The sequence below is a fragment of the Phaethon aethereus genome, assembly GCF_964289735.1.
Source record: "Phaethon aethereus genome assembly, chromosome: 18".
In the NCBI taxonomy this organism is placed as follows: Eukaryota; Metazoa; Chordata; class Aves; order Phaethontiformes; family Phaethontidae; genus Phaethon; species Phaethon aethereus.
In genome coordinates, this window is record NC_138594.1 from 4,764,120 (window position 1) to 4,784,893 (window position 20,774).

General features: G+C 38.6%; 1 protein-coding gene across 1 annotated transcript; it reads right to left on the reverse strand.

Moving 5' to 3' along the window:
• Positions 1–6,164: 6,164 nt before the first annotated feature.
• On the reverse strand, positions 6,165–20,239 carry NARF (nuclear prelamin A recognition factor; the record flags this gene model as incomplete). Its single annotated transcript, XM_082008171.1, has 9 exons — positions 20,150–20,239; positions 18,541–18,673; positions 17,145–17,279; positions 12,029–12,147; positions 11,047–11,176; positions 10,274–10,346; positions 7,514–7,651; positions 6,994–7,151; positions 6,165–6,406 (listed from the first exon to the last, which is right to left on the reverse strand). The coding sequence occupies exons 1-9, from the start codon at positions 20,222–20,224 to the stop codon at positions 6,165–6,167; spliced, it is 1,203 nt and encodes a 400-aa protein (XP_081864297.1). The 5' UTR covers positions 20,225–20,239.
• Between the last annotated feature and the right edge of the window lie 535 nt (positions 20,240–20,774).

Here is a 20,774-nt window from a genome sequence, read left to right on the forward strand (position 1 = left end):
TGTCTTTAATTACACCTAAAAAACTCGCTGCATGCATTTGTATTTTTTCCATGTCTCACCTGTTTAAATGAAATGTTCTGTTACCTATACGCTGGTAAAGTAATACCAAGAGAGGAAACAATCTGGTGACCTAAAACAATAGTTGTGACAATGGTCCCTGCTTCTTCTCAAATATAGCAAGCAAGTACTCAGCCCAAAACGCGTGCAGGCAAAACGAGTATACAAATATGAAGTAAAAGTCAGTGCACACCGTATTGAAAGTCTGCAGACAAGCTTTAAATCACATGATCTGAGGAACAGGTTAGCAACCTTGTTTAATGCTAAGGTGCTTCTAAGTGTGCATTGTTTTCAGTGCTGCCAAATGTCGCCATAAATGAACAGCAGAATTCTTACATAGAATTAATACGTGCAGAACACATGCAAGAGAAGCAAAGCAGATACTGTCTTTATGAACTTGTGAAAAGAATACTTTGTCTTTTTTCCTTTTAAGGTTCCCTCAATAGAAGTGGTTGGGGGGTTACTTCTCGGCGGTTCCATGGTGTAATGGTTAGCACTCTGGACTCTGAATCCAGCGATCCGAGTTCAAATCTCGGTGGAACCTAAGTTTTTGTTTTTTGTCTTTGTTTTTTTGCCCGTGGACAAATTTATTTGCTGGAAACTTAGTGTTTTCCATGGGCTTTTGGGATGCCATGAACTACTGACATGCCGTCGTACCTAAAATACGCATTTAAAGTAAAAGAGAAAGAGAAACAAACCATAGAGTTTTCCTGATCGATTTCCCCCTGTATTTATGACTTATAAATAAATAGATTATTGCAGCTAGGTTAGTAAATTCTTGCACGAATTCTCTCAAAAATGTCAGACATGCCACAGTATACTGACACGTAAGTAATTCTTTTTATTTCTGCGCTGTGAACAATCTGTGTGGAAACACAGGTCTAAATTCTGCACTACAAAGAGCAGCTTGCTGACCTGGGGTGCCCGTGTGAGGGTCCGGGTGATGGATCTGAAACAAGATGTCCTCCTACTCTTCCTTTTTTCTTTCTGACGTTGCATCTTTGCGATCGTTATACCACGAGGACAACGAATATTGCAGAAAAGCAGAATGAAGACGAATATTTAGGGCCTGGCCAGGCGGGTGAGGTGCGGGAGGGAAAGGGCAGTGCGTGTTTTTGCGGCGGGATTTGTTTGCTATAGATTTATTCTCCGGCCTCGCGGAAACGAGTGCCACCACCTGGTTCTATGGTGTAATGGTTAGCACTCTGGACTTTGAATCCAGCGATCCGAGTTCAAATCTCGGTAGAACCTGTCACGCGACCTTCGTTTTTTTCCTTGGCCTTACACGTCCGTGCCTCTAGAAGAGCTAAGTAAAGGCAGTTTTGTGTACATCGTGATCCCTCACAGGGAAAAATGAAGTGCAACGTGAAAACGCTGCACAGCGTGAGACAGACCAAAACGGGGGTAAAACCCGAGGAGCTGAATGCTAAAAGGTTTTCCTTGACCACCGCTCTGTCACGGTATTCCTGGTTTTCTTAAATGGAATGAACAGCTATACATTTGACAAAAAGATAAAATAAGATTTTAATTTGTAAATAGTTTTCACTACAATTTAATTAGGTCTTTCATTATTTTTTCCTGTTGCTTTATATGTATCTTAAGTCTTTTTTGAGGGGGAAAAACAAAGTCATTCACACTGAGGAAAATCTGATTTTCAGTAGGTAAATGTGCAGAATTTGGACATTATTCTTCAGGGCCACCCAGCTATTCACTTGGAAGATAAGGACAGAAATGCAACCATTTCAGAATGGGCCTAATCTCACAGATCGACTCTGCACAGTTTAAATGGGTATTATCTCTACTTTGCTGACACAAATCATCATTACTCATTTTTCTTTTCAAGAGTAGCTAAGGACATCTTAACATCTTGGCTCCCCTCCTCAAAACCTGTGCTTAGTAGTCCTTGGTTTACACAGCAACAGGAACATCTCTGTTCTGTGCCAACCTGAAGATCAGCTCCTCCTCCTTTTCCTCTGGCCAGATAACCACTCCTTACTGTCCCTTGAAAAAAAATACAGACCACCTTCAGGTCTAGTCATTGTTTTGTGGCTGTTCAAGGGAATTTATGAAAATGTTTGCTAAATTCATTAAAGAGATTTTTGCACAATTTTTGAAAAATATCTCTCTCTTCTATGTCAGGGCTAATTTTCATCCTTTCCCCAACTGTGTTTGTATCAGGTTACACACAAGCAAGTATCTTTACTGTTCCTTGTGCACCCGTCTTTTAAATAACTGTATATAGTAAACTTCAGCATAACTAGTCAACCCCCATAGACTGGCTTCATCCAGCAACATCATTCTTCCCAGGTAAGAGAGCTTTCAAGCCATGAGATGCTTGTCTGCCTTGCAACAATTCAATATATTATTTTACAATTCCAGAGAGCAAATTACCATTTCCTACTGCTACCCAGCAACTTGCTCCTTCCATTTATCACAGTTTGAAGTGTAGCTGTAATCCAGAATACTCATAAATAGCCGATACGGTATTACTGTTACAGACTTACTAAGCATTCACGCTAAATTCACCAGACAAAGATGTATGTTAAAACAAAGTGTACTTGAAGAGTTAAGCTTTTATATGGAATAAGACAGAACCCGTACATAATTCAGTATCAAGATTTATTTAGGACAACTGATGGTCATGCTCCATTTGAATACAAAGCACCAAAATTTAGGCAATTGAAAATTATCCAAATATAATCCAGTTGAGACTGCTGCATACAGATATATCGATTATTCTAAGTGATAGCATAGCCCACGTCTGTCCATGTTCATTAACTATAGCGGACAAACACAAGGTGCTGTGGCTGAGGCAAACTTGCTGGAGAAGGCATAGAAAGAGTACTTCACAACACATATCCCTTGCAGCAGTCTCAGAATAAAGTACTATAACCCAAGGTATCAAGCACTTGATATGCTCAAGTCAATAATACCCCAAAACAATTTCCAAATTTAGCATTTACAGTTACTTTCCCACAACCCTTCCAATTTAGTCTTTTCTAAAAATCATCTAGAGACAAGATTGTCTCAGCAGAACATTCAACTGAAAAGTAAAGCACTATGGCTGTGGCCACACTAGGGACTTTTCCCATTGCTGAAAAGGCAGTAGCAATGAAAATTATTAGTTGCCAAAAATCGTATCAGGGTACTAAGTAATGCTGTAGTTTCAGAAAGTGTGTCTAGAAACATGTATTGTCAACGACAGACTTCCCAACTGTAGCTTTAAAAGCCAGAATCAAATCTTAGGCAAGTTTTTCACTATATATGAAGTCACAACAAGGTTTTCTGATGCAATTTCAGTGAAAGAAGGTGGAGGGGGTAAGATTTATTACAGTTAAGGGAAAAAAAAAATTTCCTTTAAACTGGCACCTTAAAGAACAGGGCTTTAAAAACTTTAAATCAGTTTTACTCCAAAAAGCCTTATAAAACAAAAGCTGACAAAAAAGGGACAAGTATCAGTCACTGTAAGTCACTAGTTATAATACATACATTCCACCTAGCCACTAAAAGCTGCCCAGTTAGATGCCTTCCTTGTCTTTAAAAAGAATACTGTGGCAGACAAATAATCTACTAGATTTTTACACTGCTACTATCTCAACAGGTTAAAACACTTGAGTAGGTGGAAGAAATGCTGAATTCAACTGCAGAAGTTTATTTTATGCACTGGGTCACCAATTTCCCTTCTAGTGGGAGCACAGTATATGGTATACAGATTTATTTCACCTACTGGGCCCACTCCTAGGGCTTCCCACCGCCATGGGAAGCGAGGCTCTTCAGTGCAACAGGCAAGCATAATGGCAAAAGAGAACATTTACAGCAGTGCCACCTACGTAAGATGAGCATTTTCAAGTTGTACGAACAGTTCAAGGGTATCCTTTCAGAATAGCAAGGCAGCTCTTGTGTAGTTTAGTGAAGATTTCATCAGAAAAGCAAACAACTTTTTCGTACCACTTCATCCAGTATACACACATTAAAAAAATAAGCGTACTATACAAAGAACTGAAGCAATATAATTTAAACATGCCATCAAGCTATAAACCATATATACATAGAAACATATGCCTATACAAACAGAACAAGACCACTTTATTACAAGATAATCCTGTTGAAGTTTTTGGAGGAAATCATGACAGATAAAGAAAAATCAGACCAACAGAGTTGGATGTTGCTTCTAAAAGTAACCTGTTCAGAAATTTTCATGGAACACCACCATCTTTCTTTAGCAGACATTTATTAATGTTTCAGCTATACATAGGTCTTCCCACGATTTCTGGACTCCCTTCCTATACAGAGGTAGATTTCTGTAGATGTTCTGATATTGCACCACGTAAGTATGTTTTTTTATTACAACAAAGAACGACTTAACAACGGCTAATTTATGGGCATAATCTCATTGTATGCATTCAGGTAGCACAGTAATTAAATTCACGTGCACTTGAAAGAAAACATCCCTCAAAGTATATGTTCAGTTATTTAGGTGGAGGTCCAATTGAAAGCTGCAATGCTATTAACAGCTTCACATTAAGAGAACTATGTCTTGTCATCAGGGTAACATACTTCAGTCTGTCTCTCTCCTCCTGAGCCTCTGCTGTTCAGCCAATGCAAAAACTTGCACTGACCTCACCAATGCCTCTATCCCATCCACTGGGCTCAAGTTAAAAGTCGATTTCAAATACATACAGGTTTTTGCAGTATTAGACCTTACTCATACAAGCGCTTGTAATATTAAGAAATTTACAAGAAGATTCCTTCAAACACTGCCTGAAATGGTCAAAAGCACGCATCCCCACTTTCAGACTGGAAAAGGAAAGCTGAAACTTTGCTAGCTTCAAACAGTCATTGATGATGAACAAATCTGATGCTACTAGGAAAATCTGAAGAAGTTTGGCAGTAGTTTGATTTTTTTGTGTCCATCACATTCTTGAATAACCCTCTGACAACTCATGAAGTTGCAGAAAAACTTGCATGCAAATACCACTTTAAGATGTCTGTTAAGTGAAACCTCTACAGCATACTTAAACATAACTGCACCAAAATTCATGTTGCCAACGATAGCAACTTTCTTGAGTTCACAAGCATTGCTAAGTATTTTTTTCAGAGGCACTCCATGAAGTTATCTTTACAGAAGTCTGTCAACATGGAGATAAATGAAAAAACAACCTGGTGTTCTGTGTACCGACACACGAGAGGATAAAAGTGCATGAAGTCTGGCTCAGCAAATCTAGCAAAGTTGTGGTATGCACATACTCATGTGACAGTGCATATGCATGTTTCACTCTCATAAAGAAGCCACACAAAGTAAGCAGCACCATTCTTCCTAGCTGCAAGTTTCTAAGAAAACCTAAGAGGAAAGAAAAGTTCTCTTTTTGTACCAACCAATCTATTTCAAACTATTTTTAATGAAAGATTGCATTGTAACCATTTAGCATTAGTTTCCCAATTATGCTTTAAGTAAAGCATCCTGTTCCTTAAAAAATATTACATCAGTAAGCAATGGTGACTCTAGTTTGGAACTGAGTAATTTTTGTTAAGATACGGATAGAAGGCATACATAAATTCATTACACTTCTCCATATACACACTTGTCCCTGTAAAGGTTTTTTTTTTTTGTTAACAAGACAAGTAAATCCCAAGTTACTTCACAACAAACTGCAACAATATTGAAACTCATGATGACTGTTTTCCCATGATGAAAGGGACTGCATCCCTAGGAGTAGGGGTGAAATAATCTCACTTTCTTGGGGGAGCCCATTTTGTGAAGGGAAGGGAACCCTTCACTTCAGGGAGTAGCTTTATCAGGAATCACACTCCCTGCACCTGGCAGAAAGTGCTTATGTACCTTGCAAGATCACATTTTTTAATAAAGAAATCCATTACACACAGGAGATTACACACAGTAAAAGTTAAATGACAACGGTAGGAACCAGGGCTTTTGGAGGCTTCTCTTTCTGTTTTTAAAAAGCAATGGTTCTTCACAAATAATCATCCACAATTAGGAAGCGTCTCATTCATACACTCGGCTAGTGCATAGCATCTGCAATTGCATAGAATGTTTCCAGTGCTGAATCTGTAACTAACCTAAGCAAATCTTTTGCAAGTTTGATTTATTACCATTTGATATCCAGATTGCTTGCTGTTTGATTTACTGCACTGTATTTGGTGTGCAAAGTTTCCTGGACCTTCTTGGAGTCCATACCTTCCAGCCAGTCCTGGTACATCTTTTGTACATGCATGTTGCTTTCTGGAAGTCTAACAGGTATTGCAGCATACACTTCTTCCATCTGGTTAAGCAGTGCTTTATCTGGTTTTCCATCTTCAGTTTGTGCCTGACCTTTTCCATTTAGGCACCCTTAGGGGGGGGAAAAAAAAAAAGCCACAAGATTGATGAAGATTTGATATGAAGAGAACATTTGTATTACCTTGGAGCTTTTTTTTCATACTTCTCTAAAGAATGAAGTTGTTTCTTTATATAAACTACGCAACCCATGATGCTAGAATTTGCATTTACTTAAAGTGACTCCAATATCAACAATGCTTTAACGTAAATGAGGTTTCCATATCAACAATCTTTCTCTGCCTTCTCTGTGGTTTTATGATCTTAATTATGTTCCTTGTCTTTCCTTGCCCTTGACAACCACCATTTCAGAGTTACCTCCTCTGAGGTTTGAAATAATGGTTAAGAGCCATGCTGTTACTTCTTTATAGGTCAGAAAAGAACAAATAACATTGTAGTTAATTTTAGAAAACCAAATCCATTTCTGAGCCAACCCTGCACATATAATTGCTGTTCTGGACCATTCACTAAGTAGCAAGCATTTTGGATTATTAAGAGGAGGATCAAGAGAGAATGAAATTAAGGGCCTGTCTGTAAGACAACCTTCCTTTGAGATTCAACGCATGCATGCAGAACAACTGTGGATCCACAATTATTCCTACCTCCTGGGCAGGCAAGGACTTCTACAAAATGGTAGGAAAACTTTCCTTTTTTCAACTTCAGAACCATGTTTTGGATATTTCTAAAGCCATAAGCTGCTGCAAAACGCAGCACTGTCTCACCATCCTTTTCAAGGGTAACTTCTTGAAAGTCCTTGTTCCTATAAAGATACACAGAGAACATTTTAAACCCCTCCATTACCAAAGGGACGATCCAACTGTGTCAGTTTGTATTCAGATACTCTAAAGAGAGTAGAACAAGGGTAACAGTGATAAGGCAAACTCTTCCAGTGTCTAAACCAAGTTAAGCAGAAGTTGGGGTAGAATTCTCAGAATAGAATTTTTAAGGGCAGGTAAATTGTTAATAAAATTAAAGCTATCAGGAGCTACTTTACAGCAACAAATTTACAGGTTTACAATATGTAACTGCCTATCAGCAAACGAGCCAGGTTAGCAATAACTACATTAGGGTTCACTAATGTAGCCCACCCTACATAATAAGGGTACAAAACTTTTAGCTTACTTTAATGCTTTGTAGGTGATTTCTTTGACATCCATGCCAAAAAGCTCCTTCGCAGCATGTTTAAAAATGTGCTCCAGGTAACCATCGGATCTCTTCCCATCATGCCTTACTACATCACCCTCCTTTATTTCACCAAACCTTAGAAAACAACAGGAAGATCAACTCCAAAATTTCATTCCTTCACTTCAGTAAAAAGTAGCATGTTTTATCCCTTCTCTGTCCCTCCCCCCAAAACCCAAAAAGAGTTTTATAGCAGCAAATATACAGCGAGAACATATTAACATTTTTATTTATTACAGATTAAAAAAAACCTAAACAAACAGTTTAGGACAGCAGTAAGATGGGGGGTGGGGGTAGGATGCAGCTTTCCACATTCAGAAGCCTTGAACAACAGTAATTTGTAAGAATGCACATTCAGCACAGCATAAAGGCTTGGTTAACAGCCATTCACTGCTCAAGAGACATTGTGAGGGGGGATATAGTTTTCAGCCTGTGAGAATGTAGAAGTACTTCAGATGTTATGAGCCTTTGGTCACAAAAAAATGTCCTGCTCCAGGAACTGTTTGTCAGAGTCTGTAACACTGTGCCACTAAAATAACACCAAATCTGTACAGTTGCAATCAGGCTAGAATACTGTACCTTTAAGTGCTACACTATAGTTCAGGAAAGCAAATTAGTGAGATCATATCCAACAGGCACAGCATTAACCTGTAGGTTCACCTGTGCCTCAATTAAAAACAGAGCACTGATAAGCACAAGTGGCTGTAGTACAGAGTGTACCGCGGTGCATGCTGGTGATCGCCAAAGACTGCAGCTCTACAGGCTCATGTTCATTTCTGGCAAAGGAGAAATCGATAGGGGTGTGTGGTAATGCTACTTTCAGGAAGAGAGACTCGTCTTCAGATTAGCGAATGGACAGATATGTCCTTTGCTCTTACATGTAAAAGCCTCTCTAGTTATAGTCCAAATTACCTTCTTCCCAGAACATCCAGACATGACCTTTCCTGGCCTATACTGCTAGCTCTTTCCTGAGCAGCAATCTGAGCACAGCATTCAACCACAAAACCAAAGGGAAAATTACCCCAGTAAACACCTTACTAAAAAAATAAATAATGCTGAAGTTGTAATAATGACAGAGAAACATTTTAATCACTAAAGAGCTGAAGTTTACAAATTTAATATGTCTGCCCCCTCTATGCCATACCTTTGCATTTATTTAGGAAGTCCTGCAACTTTTCTTTTTTCCATATAACTTTGGGTGATTTTGCTTCACGATGTCTCTCCTCATTTTAGCCAATTGCTATTTATTAGCATTCTCTAGCTACAAAAGTGAGTTGAGAACTTGAACACAAGTTACTTTGTTCACACTACTTTTTTAATGCTGAGTATTTTACCACAAATTGCTTCTGTGCTGGAACTTGTTTTAAGAAGAGGAGCTCAAGTTCCATAAATTCCTCTGCAAAATCTACTCTTAAGACCCCAGAAGAGCAAAAACTATGTCATTGGGTCTCACAGCGTGAACCAGTATTATCAGATTAACATAAATTGATCCAATAACATAGCTATATTCTGAATAAAGGCTGGTTGTTTCATTGGATAGGCTGATCTAGAAATAAATGACCAGCTATGTGATTTTGTCTTTAAGCACTTTTATTTATGTAATTTTCATTCTGTGCAGCAATCATTGGTAGAAGTAACCACAGAGGCTACACTACAAAACCAGCTCTGAAACTGTTACCACTGTACCACTTAAATTTCTCCAGTCTAGGAAAGGTCCAAGCAGGATACTAACCCAAGTGAAGAGGATATTTAGAAATTTCCAGAGCTTTCTATTTTGTGCAAGAAAGCATGTTTATTGCTCCACTACCACCACTTTGGAAAGGTACCAAGTAACATCTGTCACACTTGAACAAAGATCAGCAAGCAGTGAGACCAGCCTTTGTAACTAAGCCTGAAAATTAAAACAACATGCATGCTGCTTTTTGTGCCAGTCATACAGTGAGTAAACAAAATCTCTTCAATGCTTTGTGTGATTTTCATCTAAAGCATGTTTTATCTAATCTTGAAAAACTAACCTCTGTCTTCAGTATATAAAAAAAAAATTAATTACCATTTCCTGAAAGGGTGCTACTTCAAATCAATTCTACATGAACACATTAGGGCAGGTGGAAATTTACTGTCAAGATACTGCTCTGAGCAGGAAGCACAGAACAGATGGTCAACCCCATGACTGTATCCCAGCATCTTTGTGTGAGGCCAGACATTTGGAGAGGGGCACATGAGAGTGTTCAGCTTTATACAAGCTCAAGTATAAGAGAGCTCTGTAGGGGGTCAACACCCTGAGACAGTGACACAGGACATGACTAGCAAGTCATGAACTTGATATAGTCAAATCTAATATTACTGTGTTAAAAAGTAAGTAAGGAGCTACACAAATTTTAAAAAAATCATAAATTTTAAAGGACTCACTAGATAGGGGTCATTACCTCAAATTACCCTCTTTCTATGTAGACAGCATATACAGTCTTACATTATCTGTTTTGTATTACTTTTATATATAGCAACGAACATCTAAGAGAATACTTTGGGGTTGTTTGGCCACTATATAAAGGATGGGGTTTTAGTATACTCAGGCTTTGATGCAGGCTTTTTTTTTCTTTAAAAAGAAAAAAAAAACCCAAAAACATTACTTTGAATGTGCTCTAAGGTTTTGTCATTTGTCATTAAAATACGGAAGCAATCCACAACAAAACTACTTACAAACTATCTACAGCTACTTCAGTCACATCTTTCATAGACACATTTTTCTGTTCCATTATTTGGACAATTTCACCTGTAGGAAAACGTATGACATTTTACTTTCAACACAAAGCAAAATGCACATGCTGTGCCTCTGTTTAAGAGATGAATATCCCAATACCTATTGTGCTTACAGTCACATTCTCTAATTCTTAAGAGGCAGTTCCCTCCAGTAACTGAAAAGCCTCACACTTCCAGCCCTGAAGAAAAGGGCCTTCCTCTTGCTCCAAACTTTGCATAATGCTATCCTTAACCTTTCTGTTAGGTAAGGTTTTGAAGACGTTTCTACACTGCATGGGAAACAGGAGGATATGCAGTTTGGGCATTAAGCTTAAAGACAAGAGCCACACCAAAAAGCCACTGGTGCCATGCATTTGGGATGTTATGGATAATCCCAGTGGAGATTAAGTAACGACCATAGACAAACAAGACAATGATTTTTAATATGGATTTGCATAACTCTTACCTTTCTCAAGAGGCTGACAAAAACAAATACCTGAATCTTGTTTTCTCATTAATACCAACTTAGAAGGAAAGTATTTTTCGCTTTGCCTTCCTTATACAGTACCTATACTACCAGTAGCACAAAAACCTGTACTTATTTTTCAAGTAGAAAAAAAGCCAACGTTACAACCGAAGCAGACTTGAAAAAAGCAAAGTCTGGCATAAAGGCTGTTTTAACAATGGCAATTCATTTGTATCTTTATAAACAGTGAGTTTAAAGAAGATTTAACCTGATGTCAGGACACAATCAACTTCTTGTGAATTATACAAGGCAGTGTAGAAATCTTCCCGCAAGGCTTCCAGTTTTTTGTCATAACAAGGCGCCACAATTACATGGAAAATTTTATCAGGAGACAAGTTCTGTGGAAAATGGAAGAGAGCACATGTGAACTCCATGAAGAGCAAAAGACAGCTTGAAGGATGATAAGGACAAAAATAGTATCATAAACTCTATGCAGATAATAATAGCAATCCATCCCTAGCAATTACATTTAAAGACTGCCACAAAGTCCACAAAGCATCAACAACAAACATCCAAAGTCAGTCTTCTGGCTGAAACTTTTACTTATTCCTTCAGATCACATTTTCTGCTTTTGATTGCCTTAGAAAGTGAATGCAAGTCAGGACTCCATGAGTGACTCTTGCTGTCACTCATTCACTTTCATCCACAGCAAGTCCATCAATATTTCTCTACCTACATGGAGATAGAAATACTTTCCTATATAATGTGGATGCAGTTAAATTTAACTATGATACGTAAAACCAACAGCAACTTTTTCAACATACAAAATTGAGAAGATAAAAAGGTTAGTTTCTAGAATACAATGCTTTTTTTGATCCCAGATAACAGGGCAATTTCTACATTATTATCCTCTGTTCTTGTTTTGGCTGTGCTGCAGAACTACACAAGCAGCATTTAACAAGAATCTCTTTAGCTACCCTGGATTTAATTTTATCTATAAACATCTAAATCCATGTTGCACTGGGAGCGCACGGATTGCTGCCAGCTCACACTGCACCGCATGAAATAAGGTTCTCTGTACATTCTTCTTATCATGGACACTTGCATAGCAGCAGAGCACCATTTATTCTTCAAGTAAAGGACAAAAAATTCAAGAAGATGCTTTATCACAATCTGTATTGCAGTATTAAAACCTACTAGCCCATCTTTATAGAAGAGTCTAATGGTAAAAATAAATGAGAATTACTTACCTGCTGCCTGGCAAAGTAGCCCTTCACCAGGGAACCCATGATCTGCTGTGGAGATTTTGCAGTGCAAATGTGAGAGGTCACAAGATTGGTTAGTACCCTTTCAGCATACCGGATCCAACCTAGAATGACAGAAAATCATACAGTAAAGTGGCAGCAGTTATAGAACAGCTCTTGAAAATGAAGATCCCTTCACAGTAGTTCGGACATTTCTGTGTAAGGCTGGCAGCCCCACCTTGGAAACTGTGGGAAACCTCAAGATTCTGTTATAATGCTTTACAGTCGGCTATCAGTAACTCAAAGTGTCATTAATTCTACACCTAGAAGCTACTGTGAACTTCATGACCTGTTACACCCTTTCTAATGTATAGATTTAACAAAGCAGAAAGAGCAGGACCCCAGCTAACAAAGAATAAGCTGACTTTCTAGACCTCAGCCCTCGGATCACCAGATACTACAATATATGTACTCTGTTCAGCTGCTTAACTGTAACCTTCTGTTTCCTGAGATTTAATATCCGTGCACCCAGCTTGCCTCCTCTAGAACAGAAGAGTCACATGAAAGCATTACCACAAGATGCACATGGATTACGCCTGGAAAAAAAATGGCTTCTTTTACTATTGTTAGAGTAGCCACACCTTCTTTAGAAAAACACACCCACACACCCCCCCCACACCCCCCCCCCACACACCCACACACAAAGTAGCCAACTGAAATCTCCCTGCATTCAACATTCTTAACTACACAGGACTCCCCCTCCCTTTCACCCGACTCCTTCAGCATTTCAGCTGGAACAGGCTATTCACAGCACCCCAATACCCAGGGCAGTTCTTCTGCTCCCCACCTTCCAGAACAGGAACTGACAAATGAGCAGATTAAGATACTCCGGGTGTGCAATTCTGTCTTCAGCATTGTAACTCTTACTGAAAACAACAGCCCAGCATCTTTCACAGCAAGGATAGGGAACTTCTTGCTTCACCTACATGAACTGAGAATCGGATACCTAAATTGTGCAGAAGTCTTAGGCCTAGCCTTCTAGGGAGGTGTGTTGCTTTTGGTGCTAAGAAGTAGTGAAAAATACCACACTTAAGTCTTTTATCTTCAAACAGATTAGTGTTTACATAAAAGAGAAAAATTGCTGTGAAGTACATGCTTGCCAGGAAACGTAAAACCTGTAGGTTAGTTCTCAAGCTTGAAATTAAAACATTACCAGGTGTTTACACATGTGTAAGTCAGAACACTGCCATAAAGGCCAACAACAGCACAAAACTGGAATCCAAGTGGTGTTCAGATGGTTGTCTCTCTATGGCAAAGAAGTGCTTTTCCCACTGTAATGAAATTTGACTGATGAAAATGAGAAAGTGTAAGTATTAGAGAAACATGAGGATCCTCCAGCTGTTTAGTATTCCCAATTGTTGTTAATGTACAGACTTCACTATTAACAGATACTGGTCTCCATGGAAAGCCTCAGAGACATACATGATCTTTAACAAGCATTCATTTCTGTTGTAGAAAAAGCTAAGGACTATAGATCTACATGTCAAGACTGTACTGCATTGCTAGAAGTTCTGAGTAAGAAGTTTGCTTAATGTCCAACTTCAACCAGGAGTTTAAGTCCAAGATATTACCTGCAACAAAGGACATTAATTTCTTGGTGCTTGATACAAAGGCCAATTAGCATTGTATATCCTATTTCTCAAATGGCTTTAGTCTCAAGTGCTGTCAAAATAGAACAAAAACTGCTTCAAACAAAATAAGGACAGTTGTGAAAAACATTCTGCCTTGTACTTTAGCAGCATTTCTGGAAGGCCCTTCCCTTATACTGCAACTATGATTACCATTAATCCCCAGAGCACTCTTGCTACGAGCCTAATTTTCAGAATTGGAATGTTTTAGATATTGCAGTCAGGAACTATAAGGAAATTTCACTAAATCCTAAGAGAATTCTGGCAGGTATCGCCCAAAGCAATTTCTTAAATTGTTTCTTTCCTTACAATAGACGGAACAAGTGTCTAGTAGTTCCAGCTCCACAATAACCATTAGTCACTGTTTAATTATACAAGCAGCTTTGGTGAATGAGCAATACAAGGCATTTATCTGCACTTCACACACGCACTAGCTGTTTCTGCCTACTTATCAACAGGGCTCAATTCCAGAGCCACAGTTACAGGAAGCCCAAGATAACCCAGTTCTTATATCAATGTACATCTGTACCCATACAGACCTATACCCTTCATAAATTCATTCAGATTCTCAGCCACTTGTTGGTTTGTGTTAGCAAAGAACAAGAAGAAACCCCTACAAATCACTGTGTACGTTCTTACAAAGGTACTGCAGAACACGTTATTCTTAGTGGTTTATCATGAGAAAATCACAAAGACACGTGCCGTAAATATCTATGCATCAGTATAAAGTGCAGGAAAACTAAGAAAACTTTTGCTACTGCAAAACCCCATTCCTGTAAAAGGAGATCAGTTTAGTTGTCTGGGACAAAAGCATTTGAATCCTCAACAGTTACACTCTTCCTACTTATGCTGTAAGCCTGCCCCGTCGACCTGTTCTAGGAGTTCAGAGGTTGGCAATGCTTTAAAAATACTGACTGGTTCCCAGAGCAAGTGCTTCATGGTGCTTACCAGTTTGGCCAATGAAGGAAGAGAACTGATTACTTCTGAGATACTACATACAAAGTCAGTAGTTACACTGTTGTGCTTTCAACACGAAACAAAAACCAAAAAAATAACCTTTAAGAGAGCAGCAGAAGGCAAGAACAATTAAGACAGAGACAATAAAATGTTCTTTTAACAGGTTCTGGGACTATATGGGTTATAGTCTTTTGCTCATGGTAAATGTTACACCACAGACCACTCCTGCAGAGGTTGATATTTCTGTGGAAAGTACACCCGAAGATAAGTAAGAGTAAAGCAGTTATACTTGAGTTCACATTGACCTTCTATCTACAGAGCTATATAAAAACCAGTTTTTCATAAACACACCCAAGTAAGCAACAGTTCTGGGACAAATTTATGTAATCTGGGGGTAGAGAGAGGATGGAGAATGAGGAACAGAAAATGCACCCAGGCAATTAAAGTCAGGAAACACAGTGAACAACCTTACTTTAAACATGACTGATCACGAGGGGGGAGGAGGAGTGTCTGTAATTGCTGTCAATGGCAATGAAATACCATATGTTTTCAGAACTGGTTTACAGTGATATTTCAGTTCAGTTTTCCAGAAATGGAAAGCACCCATGCTGCTGCTAACATCTGTACCACAGCAGATAGCTAACACCATAACTAGCATGGAAAACAATCAATCTCTTGTAGAACAGAAAAGAATAAGAAAGTCCTCCATTAACTATTTTAAAATATTTCCAATGAGAGCAGCAGATAATCTGAGCTCTGTTTCTAGACAAAGAAAACTAAAATTATCTCAGAAGAAGTTATAAAAGAAATCCTCAGGTTTTGAATTTTAAATAAGCCACGTACAACAACAAGACAAAGCTAAGCAATACAATTGTTTCAACTTCACAGGTTTTACATGAAAAAAAGCAACATATAGGATGTCTGCTCCTGAAGATAGGAGGTAACAGTAACAGGAGAAAAAAAAGAGACTTTTCCTCGTAATACACTTTAGGAACTACATATATGTAACCCAGATACTTCTTCTAGAGAATACACAGAACAAAAGTACAAGAATAATTTAATAGCAGTATTTAAACTTTAAATAATTGACAACAGCAGATTCTGAGGATCACCAAACGCTTACTCTCAGTGTCTCTGTAATATTTCTTTAAAGAATGCAATCCAATGAAGTTATTTCCAAACCAGAAAGAACTATTTTTTAATTTTTATTAGCCTTTGAAAAGCAACACCATGAACTTACTAGGGTGGAGTTGAGGAGGGGTTAGGCAAAGGAGTTACTTTTACCCCTTTTTGATACTTTTTTAGGAATATGATTTAAACTGAAATGATGCTGTGCTAACAAATGGAAAAAGTAAACAGTGAGCAAATGTTCTACATCTTTTCAGTTATGATTAAGTGAAGGTTCTGTTCATAACAGAACAAGTTCTCAAGTGCAAAATTCTCAGAAGTGAGACATTTAATGAGTCAAGTCTGACATTTCAAGTGGGAATTATTTTGTCAGTGTTAGACATAACCACCTCACAGTCATTAAGGGTAATGTCACTTGCTACTTTCCCCAAGGGTCAAGTGGCAAGTTCAAAACTTTCCTTAAGATAACGGACATTGTGATTTAATTGTATCAGTCAGCAAAGTTCCTTAAAGATCCTTTTCAACGAGGAAACACCATATTAAACTTTGTGGTCTGGACACACAAGCAGCAGCCACTAATTCCTCAATTCCAGTTCTGATTAATTTCTCCTAAGGTCTTACACAAAGCACTAAACCTCAGTGCTTCTCTACCTCAGTTTCATTATCCAGAGACGCAGATGTAATATATGCTTCTTTTATAGAAGTGATGGCAAATACAACTGACTAATAAACACCACATATAAACACTAGCACAGGAAATCAGTAGTTCAGGTTCTTTGTATTATCAGAGGCTGTGGACTACAGCAAGGTTTTGGTTTGGTTTTTTGGGGTTTTTTTGCGGGTTGGTTTGTTTTGGGTTATTTTTTTTTTAGGAGCAACAATAGAATTTACACTCTTCACCTTTTACAGAGCTCCAACAGAAGACAACTGTACATGCAGATAGTGAATTTATTGCAACCTTTGTATCTGACTGTGTTAAGACCCTACACTGAATTAGCACATGCCTTACCCAGCACAATCACGCCTGTTCCTTGACTGCATGGTTCACGTTTATGGCTGTGGCACCTCGCTTACACACAGGAAAGCTGATGACACTTGTTGGAAACAAATTACGCTCTCCCAACAGCCCATGAAAACAGGCCCATCTAGCAATGCACTGAAATGCACTCAGGATGATCAGCGCTACTGGTAACAAATACTGTGTGCAATATTTGGTATCTCTCAAAAGCAAAGCCAAAATGCTCTAAGTTATATAAGGCTCCCAGATGAAACCACCCTTTCCTTAGCTGCTTCGTCGTTCCTGTGAGACTAGGCTGGTGTGCAGGAAGGTTGAATAAATCAGTTCTCACCAGGGCAAGCAGAGGCAAACATCGGTAAGGCATGCTCCTCCTGGTTCCTCCGCTGATACCGCTGCACAAATTCCCTCTGGCTCTCCAGGATACTGAAATCAGCAGCTATAGTGGTGTCAAATACATAATGCACCCCTATGAAAGAAAGCAGTACGGAAAAGGGCATTACTAGAATGTTTTCCTTCTCGCAGGCTTCTTTCCAAGTTTCAGATGTATAGCGAATCTTGGAGGACCAACGGGTATATTCTTTCCCCTCTTCAAATTTTCACAAACAGTAGAGTAAAAAATAAAAGCCATACATTGAAAAGCTATCTTCTATGTCATAAATTTAAAAGGACCACCAACTTGCTAATGCTGACTGGCAACACTTCCAATAGTTGTCTGCTTCTTTATAAGAAGCTTGGCATTAAGCACATATTTGCTTTTTGTTTAATCGAATGGGATCTTGCAACTCCTGGCTTATATGCAGTGACTCTTTTCAAGACATGCGGAAGTCACATATCATTATCCACAAAAAAAAATCCAGCTAAGAGGCATATCCTCCATTGCTGAAGTTGTGTGCAAAGGTACACAAGCATATCAACAACAGAGCAGAGACCTTCCGTCTGCCTGTTTAGCAACTCACTTCCTACACGCCTACGTAATACTGAGCACGTCCCTGCTACAAGTGAGGCATAGATAATTAACGCATTCTAAGAAAACTGGGGCCCACCAGAACTTAGCATTCCTTTCAGATTAAGAAAATATACTGAGTACAGACATGCATAAAAACCATGAAAAATTAATACAAGGAAGGAAACATTTTATAGGTTTATTACTGTCCTTTTCCTTCCTTCCCCAAGTACATTAAAATATCCCAAAACTATAGACAAAGCATTTTTTGTTTTTTAAATAAAACTTTGTATATAAAAAGAGCAAAAGATACAGCTTTAACATAAAATAGGCAGATACAACAGTTCTTGCATATAATTTCAAATTACACAAAAAATCCAGAACTGAGAATCTTGTAGAGATATAATCTGTCAAAAGGACTGGAAGGCATTTAGGATAAGAATTCCTTCCTCCCTCAAATTACAAAATAAGGGGAAATCTCATTGAAGCTCATGACCAAATCCTCCCTGTCTTCTTGGTAGTGAAGGTTTTGAGGACAGCTCCACAATGTCCTTCTGTTCTGTGACCTTTACTATCAACATGGTAATGCCTCCAAGCCATTTCTGAAACTGGTGTACATCATACTGGTGCACGGTCATTAATATCACAGAGTGCATATTTCAAACTCTAAACTAGGTTGTGCAATGGCACTTTATGACTGCATAACAAAGAATTCTGCTGAGGAAGCAAAAACCTAAAATAATCTCCCCTTTCTGCTCCACCATCATAACAAACCCAAACTTACCGAGACTTTTGAGGAAACCACAGAGTCTCTTGGCTGCATCATTCACAGAGAGATTGAATTTAGCAGCAAAATAAGGCAATGACTGAGGGCATACAGACACTGCCAACACTTTGTGTTTTGAGGTATCACATTTCTGGTAAACAAAACAAAAACAAAGCAAATACGGTATGCAATTACAACAGGGTAAGGCTCCCTACTTTCCCTGCCTTTTCCACTCCTGCAGTTATTCCTCAGTGTCCTATGTTTCAGCGAGCGACATCATTAAAACCCCTATGAAACAACTGTCAAGTTTCCTGAGGACAGGACAGGCTGTTCTCTGATCCTGTCAGCGTTCATCTCTAATCATCTGTAGATGTTTCTTTTATGTAACTCAGGGAAATCCATCCCTCCTCGGACAATTCTGTGGTTGGTCTCCTAATGGCATAAGGAAAGTTAAGAGACATTCAGCACCTGAGACGTTCTAGAAATATGAAACATTCTAGCAAATATGAAAAAAGCTGTATGTTTAAAAATTAATAAACTAATGTTTCCATCACTGGCATTTGAAGTTACAAATCCAACCCAGCAAATTACAGATGTGATCCTTTGTTAATGCTCCTATGTCTCTATCATTGAAGTTGTTGAGGGAAACTGGCAAAATAGCACCATCAACAAACCAGTGTTTGTAGACACTGAAGAACCCTTTGAAAAAAATCTGAGATGGTGTTGCAATTTTAAAGCTCTGATGACTGTGATCTTTACTTGAAAATGAATCTCATGTTTTAATTGGGAAGTTTGCCACACCAATTGAGCTCTCGGAAGACAAACTGGGACTACGTCACAGACTAGTCTCACCCTAAAGAAGTTAGAGACCATAGCTTGTACCTAGACAACCTAAATGCTGTATAATGACCCTTCAAGTACAGCTCCTGTCTGCCTGGAAAGCACCTCCCGTGCTCACTGTCCTCTTTTGGTCCCCTGAAGTTCTGATCAAGGTACCCGGCGGCCTCCCTACTGTAGACTTCAGGCTCTCTTAATAGGACCCATGTGACCCAAAAGATTTTTTCCCCTTTTCTTCTCTTTTTCTCATGTACAACATCATCATACTGCATGGAAAGGTAAATTAGTTCTAAGAAAACTGAATCACTATCTAATGAATCCTCTTATTTTTGACACTTACATACAGATGTAAGAAAAAACATCAATTCTGGTAGCTTTTGCATACCAAGTAAGGACACAGAAGTCTGGAGCAGAACTGAAATATGGACACATTTGCACCAAAAAAATCCAGAACAGTCCTAGTAACCAAGGTATGAGTATTTGTAAACACTGAAACACAGACTAATTTGTTATCACAGTAATGAGGTAGTTACATTTTCCAAAAACTTTACTTTTGCAAGTGCAGCAACGTTGCTCTAGCATTTAGGTTAAGCGCTGTGATCTTGCATCTCTAGTGCAAAATTATTTTAAGTACTTTAACGTTCATCTTGCCTGAAGTTTTCACTTCCTCTTTGGAAAAAGTATATCCTGACAAATCACATTATCTGCCTTGGGAAACCAAGTTGCTTAGCCATTCTGTAATTGCCTCCTCCTCACCAAAAACAGTGTATTATTGTTTGTGCCACTTTACCTTATTCAGGTTAAGAATACGAAAGAGCTCCTTCTGATTCTGTTGAAAAACTCTGGCTCCTTCTTCTGATGTCATGCAATTGTCACAAGCTAGGCAGTCGCTAAGGAGTATTTTAGCATTAGCCAACGTATGAAACTCATTTTTCTGAGGGAGGAAATAAAAAGTAAACAAGTATTCAATAATGATCGACCCGTTTTGAAGACCTCTGCAATGACCCAGCTGAAGAGCAAACATGTTGTCACTGTTTTGTTTAAAACAAGACAATCCATGACACTTGCATAACATCCAACATTACTTACAAGTAATCAAAATAATTTGTTCCATCCTTCTTCATGGCTCTGCTCCTATTATTACTGTGAAACTGCAAAATGTTTAAGCGTAAACACAGATCTAAATTTAGCCCTTTAGTCCATGTTCTAGTAACTTGATTTGCATTGCATTTCAGAGCTGACAGTCCCCATCAACTTACCGAGCAACTGAGAAAACTTTTACTTCAACTATTAAACCTCTTTTAATAGCCGGATGCCCCTCTAACAGCAAGATGGCTTTGGCTTTCTACCATGAGGTAAAACAGAATGCAGTCCTACAGTTACGTTGAACATCTACTGTCAGATCAAGAGTTTCA